This window comes from Leucopleurus acutus (assembly GCF_964270905.1).
Source record: "Leucopleurus acutus genome assembly, chromosome: 1".
Taxonomy (NCBI): Eukaryota; Metazoa; Chordata; class Mammalia; order Artiodactyla; family Delphinidae; genus Leucopleurus; species Leucopleurus acutus.
The window spans coordinates 146,008,344-146,024,218 of record NC_139142.1 but is presented as its reverse complement, the minus strand read 5'-3'; the positions used below and the strand labels follow the sequence as shown (position 1 = coordinate 146,024,218).

Here is a 15,875-nt window from a genome sequence, read left to right as displayed (position 1 = left end):
ATGGAAGCAACCTAAACGCCCATCGACAGACAAATGGATAAAGAAGCTGGCACATATTTATACTGTGGAATATTACTCAGCCATAAAAAGGAACGAAATTGAGTCATTTGTTGAGACGTGGATGGATCTAGAGACTGTCATACAGAGTGAAGTAAGTCAGAAAGAGAAAAAGAAATATCATATATTAACGCATGTATGTGGAGCCTAGAAGAATGGTACAGATGAACCGGTTTGCAGGGCAGAAGTTGAGACACAGATGTAGAGAACAAACGTATGGACACCAAGGGGGGAAAGCAGTTGGGGGGGAGGTGTGATGAACTGGGTGATGGGGACTGACATGTATACACTGATGTGTATAAAACAGATGACTAATAAGAACCTGCTGTATAAAAAAATAAATATAATAAAATTAAAAAATTTAAAAAAAAAAGGATTCTTTCTCTAGAATGATGATCACAGCAAGTTAAGACTCTATGAGGTGCCGGGTGCCCTGTGAGGACTTTACATGGAATACCTCTTTTAACCCTTACAAGACCCTATGAGGTAAGCGCCATTTCACAGATGAACACTGAGGCAGAGAGGTGAACCAGCCTGCCAAAGGTCAGAGGTCATGAGTGGCAAAGCTGGGTTTGAACCCAGCCAGGTCTGACTCCAGAGCCCAGGCTCAGTCTAAACCGCCACCCCATACTGGGACACATCCCCTTCCTCATTGATGTTTGTTACAGTTGTGATTCTGCTTTTTTGTTTTTATGCTTTATAAACTAAACTCTGAGCTCCAGGAGGACAGAGACTGTATACTTTGTGTGGAGTACAAAGCCCAGCACATGGCTGACTGACTGAATGAATAAAAGAGTCCCAAGAAGGAAAAGCTGCACGCATGAAGATATTCATGAAATAACAAACCACAGGAAAGAAGACAGAGGCTGATTAAGTAAATGATGACAGAGTCAAAAGATGGACAATCTGGAATCATTAACGATAGCAATACAGAAAGTACCTGGGTTCTAAGGCTGAATGAAACAAAAGTCTACGTACTCCAGGAAATGGAAGAATTATGTAAACATGGAAAAGGCCTGGAAGGAAGTGTGGGGAAAATATTTAAATCACTAGGGTGGTAAAATCCTAAGACCAATACGTGCTCCTGCCTCAAAATACTACAGGGACAGGAAGTGACCACATATGAGACCAAAACAGAAATGTTTCTGAAAAGCAGAAATCTTTACAGGCACACACACTGACTATAAAGCAAGACACTGGATAGTAACAGTAACAACAACAAAAAAGATACCTTCCCCCCACCAAAACACACGCAAAATTTCTTTTTTCCCCACCTAGACATTTTAAATTTGGGGTCAAACGAAGAAATCAATATAGAAACCATGCGGTATCTAAAAGTGAAGGACAATGAGATTCTTCACTCCAATTCTCCCAGTGCCACCGCAGAGGAGGCACGAATGTGACTGTCTCCTGCATGGCACAGGGGATGCCCTGGCAATATCCGGCCCAGGCATATGTCATAAACATGAGGTCACAAGCCGGGCAGGACTCACTCAGACGAACAGGTCACAGGGAAGTCCCCTAACAACCTTTCTGCCTCTCCATAAGCTATGTCACCACTTAACCTCACTCTTGGGGAATTCTGGAGCCACAGACTTTATAAATTAAGCTGAGAAATGTTGGAGAAAAAAAAAAAAAATGTCACCCGCTACCCCGCAAAAAGAAAAGGTCGAGAAGTCTAGTTGTGATCAGCTCCATCAGTCGTCTCCAAAAGGAGCTGTGTGGAGCCACAACAACAGAGCCACACACTCCCCTCCACACCCTGGCTCGGCTCCCCGGGAAAACATGCTCCCCACGCGTGTCCCCCACTGCCGAGCACTGGGACCTGGAAACCGAACGCCCTGGTGTCATTCTCCAAACACTATAAAGACAGACGTGCTTGCAAAATATAAAATTCAGTTGACCTTAAATAAGTGGTCTTAAAACGTGTATCACTGATGGGATGTATATTTAGGGTCAGTACACTCCAGGTTGCATATATAAACAAAACCAACTTTTACAGGCAACACTAACCAGGACCTTTTTTTTTTTTAAACACGGCTATTTTTGTAGTAGATATAATTATAAAGTAATGAGATTGAGGGTTCTGGTGGTGTTTTTGCCCTTTTGGTCCTTCTCACCAATAAATCCTTCTGGCCTCATGTATCTACTGGGTGCTGTCACTGAGAAGTTGTCACCATGGGAGATCACATACATATTCCGACAAAGCTGCCATTACTCCAGTGTTTTAATTTCCATTTTGGAATTATCTTTAAGGCTCAGGCATGTCCATCAGGCATGCAATCTACTGACACTGCGTGACAGGTACTACTAGTCAGGAAGCAGGCTCAGTAACAACCTCAAAAGTGGCAAACCTTTGCCCTTCAATGATAAGCTGCATTTGGGGGGCAAAACATCCTCGGTGCCACATTATTTGCAAAAAGTGGGTAGCCAGGTGAGGAAGACTTTGTGGCCAGGTGGGACCGATAGCTGCAGAACTATGTGGGGTCAGCTAGGGTCTGGGCTACACCCAATGCCTCATGTCCTAGGAGACACTTCTCCACCTGAAACTTCTCCAAATTGAGAACTGGTGGCAGCAAAACTTTGGGGACCCTCGCTGTGGCCTGACTGACAGTGGCCCAAGGCCATTCAGCTCTCCCCTCGGGACCAGCACGCTTCTCCGCGGGCACAGAGTCAGACTGCCCATGCCCCCAGTAACGCTCTTCCTACCTCATCAGCTGGCCACCACCCCAGGTATGATGGGGACAGTCACCTCCATTTAGGAACCAGCCTCCCATCCCCAGGGCCACTGGGACACTGGGAAGAGAGCTCTGCCCTCCCTTCTGAGTGTCAGGACCCTCCTGCCTTAGGCATGGGGGGCACTGACTCTGGGCAGGCCCTCTTCCCCGGCGTGCCTGGGAGCCAGGGTCTGCTTTCCCACCTGACCCCACACTAGCTGTTGGGAACAGTGTTCCCTCACCTGGCCTCCATTATGTCCTGAGGCGGGCTATGCAAATGATGGTGTGTGCATCCACACACAGAGGGGGCGAGAAACAGCCTCTGTAAGTTACATGGAACAATGAAGTTCTAAGGGTGTATAAACAGAAAGAGAAGTTTCAGCTGCCTGAAAGCAAGGGAGGGGAAAGATCTGAAACTGTTCTGAGCTATGGCGACACTGACGGGCTGAGACTTTCATTTTCCAAGGAAGCTTCTTAGAAACCTAGTAATTATCTGACTGGAAGTCCTGTGACACTTGTTTTTTTAAAAAAAGGCACAGCTGCTCTGCTGTCATGCCAAATTAGCTCACTGAGGCTAGCAGCTCTAGAGTGACATCAACAGACAGGCTGTTAGTGGGTTTTGGATTTCTCGTCCCAATAACAGGGGCCCACGCCCTGCTCTTACTTTCAGTCGGTCCAGTTCCAGCTGGTCCCTGGCTGTGGGGAGGGCCACAGGAGAGCTGGGCATGGAGGTGGGAGAGGATGCGCTGCCCTCGCACTCGCTGAGCTGCCGGGAGAGCTTCATGATGACCTCGTCCTTGGCCTGGATGGTCTCCATCAGCATCCCCAGCTGCTCACTGAGCTCGCCCACCTTGTTCTTCAGCGTCCTCACTTCCTGCTGAAGACTCTCTTTCTCCTGGTTGAACCTCTCCAGCTGGCTAGTGAGGCCCAGAATCTGGTCATCCTTCTGGTGCAGAAGCCCCAGCGTGTCCTGCGGGACCCCCTCACAGAGGCGGCTGCTCGTGAAGTACTTGTCGTACTGGGAGGACCGCACCGTCTGCTGCAGGAGCCGCACGAGCTCCTGGGAGCCAGGGGAGGATGGAGTGGGGAGCAGGGGCGGGAGAAAAAGCAGAAATCATGGCAACTCTGCATGGAGCAACCATTGGTATTTGAGCAAGTGCAGAAACTTTACTGGAAATATTTTAATAACCAACTTCCTCTTGAAGGATCTCAAAAATAGAGAAGGAAAAATATTTATTCCATAAAGCCTGTCTGTAGAGAACAATAATAGGAAACAGGAAATAGTGGACAGGCAGACTGCAATTAGCAATGGCTCCCAGTAAACGTTCATCCGTATTAAAAAATCTGAGGTCTAAATTCACTGACCTGCTGAGGAATTAAGTATAATTAGGTGTGATCAGCTCAAAAGGAAGCTGCTGTTTTAACAGGATGTGGAAACTCATTTAACAACTGTTCACGGGCCTTGGGCTGAAGCTATGCTCAGAGAGATTTGACGTCAGGGCAGGCGTGGGCAAGGTGCAAACAACACCCTCCCCGACCCACTCTGAGGGGTCTTCACTCTCGTCGGAACTTCAAATGTCTATGAAAAAATGACCAAGCAGAACAGCAGTGCCTAGGTCAGTGGCCGTGGCAACATACAACTCCTAGGGGAAAAGCACCTTCTGGGAAATAATGGAGTCAGAGAAACGTGAAAGCCGGGTTTTGCTCCTCTGGTCCCTGGCCTGCTGATGTGAGATGAGATAGAAATGTGAGGAAGAAGAATTACCTTCTGACTGGATAAGTCTTTCCTTAACCTTTCCAGCTCTTCCTGCTGGTTCTGGACCTGCAGCTGCATCTCGGAGGCCAACTTGCTGGTGCTACCACTGCCCGATGGCCCCTCGGCTGAAGGGTCACCACTACTGTGGCGATTTTTATACGATCCAATCATGTCTTTCAAAGGGCGTTTTCCTTTGTAGGGAATACGTCCAAAATCAAAGGGAAATCCTGAGCCAGTTACTCCTACATAAAAACAAAACTTGTTTAAGTTCAGGTCAAATTTTCCTTTCGGAAATTCCAGTAAAATACATTAACATTCCATCCATCGTCCTCTAAGGAGTTCTGCGTGCGTCACTCTCTGCTCCTACCTCATTCTTGACAATAACCAAGCTGAAAATCAAAGATGATCTTTCATGTGATCACTTTTAAAGAAAACTTTCTCTATTTGCTCAATGTTTGCATTAAGACAGATGAAAAAAAGTCAGACTATACATTAGTACTAATGAGGAATTTATGACAAAACTATACTAGACTCTCTCAAGATTCTTTTGTAATGTTAAGTTTATTTTCCAAAAGATCAGTTCTAAGCCATGTGTTCATATCACTATTTTCTTATTTCAGTTACTTTGAGGACCAAAGAGAACAGAGACACAGACCAGGGAAGAACATGGTTGCTCCAAGTTCCTACAGCAACCTGAACACAAGGTGTCCCTTCCGCCGGGCACCTTAGTAAGGACAGGGCCTGCATCTACAAAGGTAGAGGGTAGGCCTTAAGAGATTCACTAGGGATCCCCAGCTGCTTATTTTTAGCTAATCTGTCCTTACTAAAAAAACAAACCAAAAAAACACCAAGTTTATGTTTTCTTAATTGTAAACACATTTTATTCTCTTCCTTAAAAATGAGTATTTAAAAATATTGAGGGATCCAAATAAATTTTAGAATAAATGGATTCAAATATATATTAAAAATATAAAGAGGAGAGTACATACTATATAGATTCCATTTATATAACTTTAGAAAACAGGCAAAACAAATCTATGATGTTAGGAGTCAGGACAGTGGTTTCGGGGGCGGGGATGGGAGGTGATGTAGTGACTGGAAGGGGTTTGGGGATAGAGGCTGTGACTCCTGGTACTGTCCTGTTTCTTCAAGTAAGTGCTGGCTACATGGATATGCTCACTTTGTGAAAATCCATTGAGCTACACATTTCTGATTGGGGGACTTTTCTGTGTGTATGAAGATCAGCTTACTTCCCATGAATGACATGGACAAGAAGCTGGCAGGCTGATTCTTGGAGCCATTACAGGAAATATCCATGAATCATCAAGATAAAAATCCAGAGACATCCTTGTCCCTCCGTGTCTTCCACACAGGCTCCCTCTCAAAGGGATCAGGGGCTGGGCAGAGGCTGAGAAGCTGCTCCCAGACAAGAAGCTGCTGTCCAGGGGTGCTGGGAGTTTCTTGCCCCACCCGAGTCACTAAGCCTTACTGATTCTTCCTTCCCAATCTTGCTACCATTCACCCTTCCATTTCATTCTTAGAGTCTTATGGGGAAGTCAGAGCCAACAATGTTTACCTTCAACAATCCAAATCCCCAACACAAATCCCTGTTCCTCAGAAGGCCTTCCCAGTTGACAATCAGCCCCTCTCCTGGGTGCCCCGCGGGCTGTGCCACATGCTGGGTCACGAGGCACGTGACCCACATCTTCACCACGTCACACCGGACCTTAGGGTTCCATGCTACCATCCTGGGGATCACAAGTAAACTCCCCACCAAAGCAAGTCATGTGGTCCTTTCCCAGGGGACAGAAAAACATATTACCTTCAGTAAATACGTGCTCTCAGTAAAGACTTCCTAAAATCCTGCCTCCTCATCCTGCCAGCTCGTGCCAGAATGAAGCATAAGGCAGAATTTCAAAATTATTTATTGTTATTTTACATTTAAAACATCAATGTTCCCTCAGTGGATCAATGGATGTAGGATCATGAAGGGCTGCTTAACGCATTAGGCAAGATGCCAATGGAGAGATGTATGAACGGGTCAGGCTGACACCCTAAATCCTGATTGACCTTAATATCACAAAAAGAGGGAAAACCAGATACGATGTGGTTCCAGATATGATGCAACAAGAAATACACAGCATCCCTAGCCCCCACCCCACCCCAAAATATTCTTGTCATAATTAAAAGTCAACCCTGAATCTGGGCAGGCCTCTACTCTAGCGACAAGTGTATAGGAAATACAGGGATGGAGAAGCATATTCTGTGACCCCGCAAAAATATAATTAACAAAATCCAGAATGTGGGCAATTCCTTGACATGTAGACCCTGTTTCTTCAACAGGCGTGGCAAGGGAAACGGAAGACAAAAAACAAACAGAGAGCTGTTCAGACTGAAAGAAACCCAAGAAGACACACAACTAAACACACTTGGGGGCCTGTTAGCCCCTCATTTGCTCATGCCAACTGCAAGCAGACATTTATGGAACAACTGGGGAAGTAGACAAGAAGGATTTACTGTAAGTGTTTAGGTATAACGATGAAGCTGTGGTTCTTTTGAAGAGTCATCTCTTGGAGATACATACTAAAATGTTTGCAGATGCAAAGGATTAATATCTAGAACTTCCTTTAAAATTACCCAGCTGGTGGTGGGTGCCAGGAGGGGCAGGAGCTCAGAGGAGATACAGAGGAAAAAAGAGAGGCCATAAGTTCAAAACTGTGGAATGTGACACTACAGCTTCTACTTGTGTGTGCATTAACAAAGTTCTATAAATAAAAAGTTTTAGTTTTTTTTAAATCAGTATTTCTGTAAAGAGCACCATGACTTCCAGATCTTCTATCTCCTGAAAAAGTTGCAGAACCACAGGATTGGACAGTTATTTATTTCTTGTGACATCTCATTTTCAAGCCTTTAGGTTTTATTTCCCACAAAGAGAACACAACTCCCGTTGGGTCTCATGCTCCCAGTGATACCTGCTACCAAAGGGTCTCCCACATCACCAGTGGTTAACAGACAGCAGCGGAGAGAATGACAGACAGCAGGAACCACATCCATACCTTTGTTTCCTTCAGGGATCTGCTTCTTCCTTTCTTCCTGCACCATGGACTCCTCCAGGTCCTTAGGGCTTGGCTCTAAAAGCTCCCACTCTTCATTGGTGTAAAACACACTCCTCCGACTGTCATTATGCCCTCTCCCAGGACGAAAAGAAGACATTGAATTTCTATTGGGAAAAATGAAATGTTTTTTTTTTTAAATGGTAAAGCAAAACATAATGTCACATACATATGCTTGGCAAAAACTAAAATCTGATAATAGCAAATGTTGGTGAGGATATGGAGAAATGAGAACTCTCATACACTGCTGGTGGGAGTATAAATTGGAACTATTGCCATGGAGAACAATTCAGCAACATACAGATAAGTTGAAGAAGTTTTTGCCCTAAGACCCAGCGACCCAGCATTTTTTAGATTCTTCAACATGTACACAAGGAGACACAAACAAGAACATCCACTGCAGCACTAGTCATATTAGCAAAAAACCCCAACCACCTAAACATCTATTGACAAGAGAACAGATAAACTGTAGCATATTCGTACGATCAAATACTATACATCACTTAAAGTGAATTCATTCATTCAACAAATATTAATTAAGTGCCTACAATGTGCCAGGCACTGTTCTAAATGTTTGGGATATGCTAGTGAACAAATATTCCTGTCCTTGTGGAATGTACATTCTATCTAAAGCTACGTGGATCATATGGATAAATATTTTTTAAATGCTGAATAAGAAAAGAAAGAAAATTGAAGAATGACATGTACAACATGATATTTGTTTAAATCTTCAAGATAATACTATTAATAGATATCATTTATAGATACACACATATGTAGTAAAACTTAAAAATCCACACAAGAATGATAATTATCAAATACAGAACATGGTTACTCCTGTGAAGGGCAAGAAAAGAATGGGATCATGGAGACAAGAAAGGATTTGAACCATATCTGTAATGTTTTACTTTGTGTTTTAAAAAGCGCAGCAGAAATTTGACAAAATTATATACTTTAGCAGCGGTTACCCAGGTAATCAGTTTACTATACTTTACACTTGCCAGCGTGCTAAAATTATTTCATTAAAACTTTTAAAAACTAGGCTGGGATTTCTACTTCCAATGAAGATGGACTAGGAGGGACTGGATTTACAGTCGTCTGAAACAACTGAAAAACTGAACAAAATACAGGAAACAATGACTTTCAGATATTGGACATCAGGCTACACCGGGCAGTGATCCCTGAGAGGTGGAAAACAAGTGAGGTAAGCCCCACCCCTGCCCAAGCTTACTGCCTAGACACTTTCCAGCCCACGGTGCAGGCAGGGGGAACCCAGGTGGAGCTCTCCCATGAACTGATAAGACAGCTGGGAATCCCAAGGCAGGTGGAGTTCACAGCGCACAGTACTGGAGAGAAGAGAGCTGTATGGAGGGCTGCAGAAACATCAGAGGGTTCCCAAGTCTCCAGATGAGTACTATCAGGCTTGTGTGTAAGAAAGCTATCCAAGAATGGGGAAAGAACCATCCCTCTGCTCACACAATCGTGTCTAGTCCCACCGGCCAGAGTGGAAAACCTCACACGTCATGGAGTATGGTAGACTGGTACTTGGAAAAAGGTTACTGACATTATCCCTAGACTAAAGCCTGCTCTCATACTACCTAAAAAAGCTTAAAAGTGAACTTCAAAAGTATCAAACTGTTTCTGAGTAATTAAACTACATTCCAGAGCAAAGCTTAAGAATATATGTACACGAACACACACAAAAATCTAGCACCCAGAAAGGTAAAACTCATAATATCGGGCATGCAATAAAAAATTATCAGGCATGCAAAGAAGTAAGAAAATACAACTCTTTCTAAGGAGAAAAATCACTAAACAGAAACAGACTCAGAAATGACAAATAATAAAATTAGTAGACAAGGGTTTTAAAAGTTACTGTAACTGTTTCCCCACGTTTGAGAAGCTAGAAGAAAGACTGAACATGTTAAATAGAGATATGGAAGATGTGAGACAAAGATCCCAATCAAAACTTCTAGAGATAGAGGAAAACACAGGCAGAACATTCTTTGACATAAATCACGCAATATTTTTTTAGATCCATCTCCTAGAGTAATGGAAACAAAAGCAAAAATAAACAAATGGAACCTAATTAAACTTAAAAGCTTTTACACAGCAAAGGAAACCAGAAACAAAATGAAAAGACAACTTACAGAATGGGAGAAAATATTTGCAAACGACACAACCAACAAAAGATTAATTTCCAAAATATACAAACAGTTTACACAGCTCAATATTTAAAAACAAAAGAACCCCAACACAAGCAAAAGAATGGGCAGAAGACCTAAATAAGACATTTCTCCAAAGAAGACATACAGATGGCCAACAGGCATGTGAAAAGATGCTCAATATTGCTAATTATTAGAGCAAGGCAAATCAAAACTACAATGAGGTATCACCTCACACCAGTCAGAATGGCCATTGACAAAAAGTCTACAAACAATAAATGCTGGAGAGGGTGTGGAGAAAAGGGAACCCTCTTGCATTGCTGATGGGAATGTAAATTGGGGAACAGTATGCAGGTTCCTTCAAAGACTAAAAACAGAGTTACCATATGATCCAGCAATCCCCTTCCTGGGCATATATCCAGAAAAGACGAAAACTCTAATTTGAAAAGATACATGCACCTCAATGTTCACTGCAGCACAGTTTACAATAGCCAAGACATGGAAGCAACCTAAATGCCTGTCGACAGACGAATGGTTAAAGAAGAGGTGGTACATATATACAATGGAATATTACTCAGCCATAAAAAAGAATGAAACACTGCCATTTGCAGCAACATGTTTGGACCTAGAGATTATCATACTAACTGAAGTAAGTCAGGCAGAGAAAGACAAATATCATATGGTATCATTTATATGTGGAATTGAAGAAACTGACACAAATGAACTTACCTATGAAATAGAAACAGACTCACAGACATAGAAAGCAAACTTATGGTAAGCAAATTTATGGTTACAAAGGGGGAAGGGGATGGGGAGGGCTAAATTAGGAGTCTGGAATTAACATATACACACTACTATTATAAAATTAACAACGAGGACCTACTGTATAGCACAGGGAACTATATTCAATATCTTGTAATAACCTATAATAGAAAAGAATCCGAAAAAGAATATATAACTGAATCACTCTGCTGTATACCTGAAACTAACATAACATTGTAAATCAACTATACTTCAATTAAAAATAACCTAGGGGGCTTCCCTGGTGGCACAGTGGTTGAGAGTCCACCTGCCAATACAGGGGACACGGGTTCGTGCCCCGGTCCGGGAAGATCCCACATGCCGCGGAGCGGCTGGGCCCGTGAGCCATGGCCGCTGAGCCTGCGCGTCCGGAGACTGTGCTCCGCAACGGGAGAGGCCACAGCAGTGAGAGGCCCGTGTATCGCAAAAAAATAAATAAATAATAAAAAAATAACCTAGGGATAAAACTACAATGTCTATGATGAAAATACACTAGATGGGATTAATAGCTGATGAGATATTGCAGAAGGAAAGATTGGTGAACTTGATGACAGTGCAATAGAAACTATCCAAAATAAAACAGAGAGAAGAAAGACGAAGGAAGAATCAACAAGCCATGGGGTAATGTTAAGCATGTAATAATGTCAACTGATGTTCAACAAGGGTACCAAGAAATTCAATGGGGAAAAGATAGTCTTTTCAAAAAGTGATACTACATCTGGTTATCTGTATGGGAAAAAATGAACTTCAACCCTTACTTCACATAATACATAAAAATTAACTTAAAATATATAAATGAGTAAGAATTAAAACAATTAAGCTTCTGGAAGAAAACAGGGAAGAAAATATTTGTGACGTTGGGTTAAGCAAAGATTTCCTACACAGAACACAAAAAGCACAATCTGTAACAGATTAAAATGATAAAAGAACTTTATCAAGATTTAAAAGTTCTTCTTGGAAAAATATTTGCAAAACCTATATCTGACAAAAGGCTTGTATTCAGAAAATATAAAGAACTCTTACAACTCAATAATAAGAGAATAAACAATTCAATTTAAAAGTGGGTGAAGGACTTGAATAGTCATTTCTCCAAAGATATACAGATGGCCAACAAGTACATGAAAAGATACTCAACGTTATTAATTATCAGGGAAATGCAACTTAAAATCAAAATGAACCACACCCACCACAATGGCTAAAGTTAAAAACACCAGCAAGTGTCCAGGTGTACCAAGTGTCAGGAAGGATGTGGAGCAACTGCAACAGTCAGGTACTGCTAATGGGAACACAGAATGGGGCAGCCACCTGGAGGACAGTAGGGCAGTATGTTATCAAGTTGAATATACACTTAACTAAACAGCTCAGCAATCCCAATCCCACATATTTACCCAAAAGAAATGAAAACATGTCTACATGTAGGACTTGGATGTGAATACTCAGAGCAAGCATTATTCATAACAGCCATGAACTGGATATCAACCAAAGATCTGTCAACTGGTGAATGGAAAACCAAACTGTGACATATCCATACTTACTGCATACTATTAAGGAATAAAGAAGGAATGAGATGTGAAAACACTCCACAAACTAAATGAGTCTCAAAAAGATGATGCTAAATGAAAGAAGACATACAAATACAGTATGATTCCATATATATGAAATTCTTAAAAATTTCATGCAAAGGGGCATGAGGGAAACTTGCAGGTGGTGGAAATGCTCTATATCTTGATTATGGAGGTGTTTACATGAATATGTATAATCTCTAAACTCCATCAGCCTGTACACTAACATAGATAAATTATACTTCAGTAAGGTTATTAAAATAAAGAAACAGGGACTTCCCTGATGGTGCAGTGGATAAGACTCCACGCTCCCAATGCAGGGAGCCCGGGTTCAATCCCTGGTCAGAGAACTAGATCCTGCATGCATGCCACAACTAAGGAGCCCATGAGCCGCAACTAAGGAGCCCACGTGCTGCAACTAAGGAGCCCATGAGCCGCAACTAAGGAGCCCACATGCTGCAACTAAGACCCAGCACAACCAAATAAACAAGGAAATATTTAAAAATAAAGAAAAACAAATACAGAAGAGGAAGAAATGTGCATCATTTGGAGTTTCCTGAGGTAGATTAAAGGTAGGGGATGAAAAGGGAGCTTCATCTCTAGTGTGAATCAGATGACATTCTCATGTAAAATAGTCATTTTCAGTGTTTTATGTTTTTGAAAGCATGATTTTTTTCGCTTTATTTGAATTTCATTAAAGTGCGTTAAGAATTTAGAAGAATGCAGAGAAATTACCTAAAACATTTATGTTCGCATCACTCTGTTTTAACAGGGAGTCACCAGGAACCTGGCAATTATACCTGCTTATATGTTTACACCTGCTAAAAGTTTTCTTATGGTTTATTTACTGGGACCAAGAGTGAACTGGCAAACAAACAATGTAGAGCTTGTTACATGTACTGTTTATTTCCTAAGTCTCTCCTAGTGCCTGGCAACCGTGCTACACATCTTCCCAGAGAACTGCATAGGGGAACGCTAGTAAAATCCCCACTATAACCCAATGAGCAAAGTTGAAGTAAAGGCTGATTTTATAAAAATTACAGAATTGTGGAGAAAGCTATTTCAAAATAGTTGCTCAGGAGAAAAAGAAACTTTCACAAATGCTCCATATACTTTTGCTCATTTCTTTGATACAATTAGCTGGGTACACTGGACCCACTACACTACAAAATTTCAGTTGCCCCACTTATGGCCAGGGTCTCACAGCAGCCTTCACTCACATGTGGCATGTTACTACCACCACCATCGATTTGAGAAGTTAAATTCTCCTTGCCTTTTGCCGGAGCCTTCAAACTGTGCTACTCAGCCCTGGTCCTTAAATGGTAGATACAAGAGGGAGGAATGAGAGAACAGGGAAGAACAGAACATGCCTGGGGAGAGAGAAGAGCAACTTAAATGACTCAGAACTTCCACACGCCCTCCTTCTCTCCAACATGGTCTTGGCATCCCTGCCTTGTCACGAGGCCCGCCTGCACAAATGCCATGCTCTCACCTGTGGCTGAGGGACTGAGCCTCGGTTGCGGGAGGTACCACCTGCCAAGCCTTAGGTGATGAAGAAACCAGATCTGGCTCAAAGCGAAAACCTCTTTAAGCTGAAACACTATAGAGCCAATCCCTGCTTTAGATCTTAGTGGTAAAACCGAATTCTGTGACTGTGCAACATGGGGGTCAGTAAAGCATATGCTTCTCAAACCACTCGTCCTATCCGCTGCGGTCAGCAGAGGCCTCTGCACTGACCAGGTGTCCTGCCTGTGCACTAATTAGAATTCACTGCCAGTTTAAATGGGGTTCTGCTGGCTGATGCTCGAGGCCGTTCTCATATAGTGCTTGCCCTTTAAAGAACCCAATGTCATCTGACAAACCTTTGAGAGCAACTTCTGTGTCCTTCCAGGCACGCTGCTAGGTGCCTGCTGTTTTGTTCAATAAACACTCAGCTACTCTGATCTGAAGTGAAAAGCAGGAGACCACCAGGCAGCCAAATGTCACCTTGACAGCTGCAGTGTTCAGGCTGAACTTTTAAAAACAAACACCAGCAACCACATTGTAAATCCTATTTCATTGTAAATACTCCGATGAAAATTTAAAAACAAACAAACCAAATACCAGCAATCTATATAATTAATAAGAAAACCTGTTTCTAGGTTTACATATTTCAGTTCAATTTCTCTACATACAGTTTAAAATGTCCACCTAAAACAGTAATAATTTTTTCAACATTCATTTCAACTCTGATAATCAGCTAGAGTTTTACAAGTTGACAGAATGGCTGGAAAATGCCCCATTAAATCCTTCAAGAGCTCACAGCTCTACAAACACGCTGCCCAGCCAAGTTTTGGCCTCTGCTACTACCTTGTACGTGTCAGGAAGACAGGGGCAGAAGGAGAGCAGGCTACCTCCAGGGCAGCCAATCAGCTCCATCCCTCCTAACTACAAGCCCTGTCAAGAGAAACAAAAAGTGGGGGCGGGGGGGGGGCTCTGATTGGCAATAGCTATCCTAATAAAGACGATGCAGTATCTCCTCTCGCACACATCAATTCTTCAGATAGATTCTCACAAGGACATGGAGACGTATGTCAGGGATACCAGGACAATGTTATTTGAAATGATTGAAAAAAGGAGAAATAACCAAAAGGGACTTGCAGATGTGATTATATTAAGATCTTGAGATGGGGAGATGACCCTGCATGATCTGAGAGGGCCCTAAATGTCATCACGAGTGTCCTTATAAGAGAGAGGCAGAGGAAGATATCTCTGTAAGAAGGGGAGCAAGTGACGTGACTGGGGAGGCAGATTAGAGTGATGCGGCCATGGGCCGAGGAATGCTGGCAGCCACCAGGAGCTGGAAGAGGCCAGGGACGCATTCCCATCTGGAGCCTCCAGAAGGAACCAGCCGAGCTGACACCTTGACTTGAGCCCAGTGAGACTGATTTGGACTTCTGGCCTCCAGAACTCTGAAAGAATGAATTTATGTTGTTTTAACCCACCAAGTTTATGGTAATTTGTTACAGCAGCCAGAGCAAATGAACAAAACCACTCTCCAATAAGCTACTGCCCTTCGAACCATGGGCTTTGCAAGACTACTTTTTGTTACAGTCCGTATTTCAACAGGCATTCAAGTTTGGAGCATTATATCTAAAGTTAAAATATATTTATTGTTGACATAATGAGAAAGAAGTGTCATCAGAAAGGCCCTTTCCAGGGACTTCCCTGGTGGTCCAGTGGGTAAGATTCTGTACTCCCAATGCAGGGGGCTCAGGTTCGATCCCTGGTTGGGGAACTAGATCCCACATGCATGCCACAACTAAGAAGTCCTCATGCTGCAACTAAAGATCCCTCATGCCACAACGAAGATCCCGTGTGCCACAACTAAGACCCGGGCAGCCTTAATAAATAAATAAATATTTTTTTTTAAAAAAAGAAAGAAAGGCCCTTTCCAAAATATCCTATACATTTAATGTGGATAATGAGTCCACCTATTCTAAAGAACACACATCTAATAAAATGTGCACTGCCTCAAAAGAAAAAAAAAAAAAATCAAAGTAAAACTAATCTCATCACAGAATTTCCAGGCAGGTACAGCTCTACTGGCTTCCTATTGCCCAAAGGACAGACACTACCCCATCCCTTCACCCTGGGCCTCCCGGCCTCTTCAGCAACTGTTTGATCATCACCTCCACCCAGCACCCTAAGCTCCCAGCACATGA

General features: G+C 42.7%; 1 protein-coding gene across 2 annotated transcripts in view; it reads right to left on the bottom strand.

Moving 5' to 3' along the window:
- The window catches only part of TBC1D2B (TBC1 domain family member 2B), a gene marked incomplete at its 5' end in the record, with an annotated part of 81,328 nt that overhangs the window by 24,724 nt on the left and 40,729 nt on the right, over positions 1-15,875 (bottom strand). For both annotated transcript variants that reach the window (XM_082851967.1, XM_082851968.1), the window contains 3 exons: positions 3,439-3,834; positions 4,540-4,772; positions 7,587-7,750. In XM_082851967.1, the coding sequence (XP_082708093.1) occupies positions 3,439-3,834; positions 4,540-4,772; positions 7,587-7,750 (793 nt within the window). The remainder of the gene's footprint in view (positions 1-3,438; positions 3,835-4,539; positions 4,773-7,586; positions 7,751-15,875) is intronic.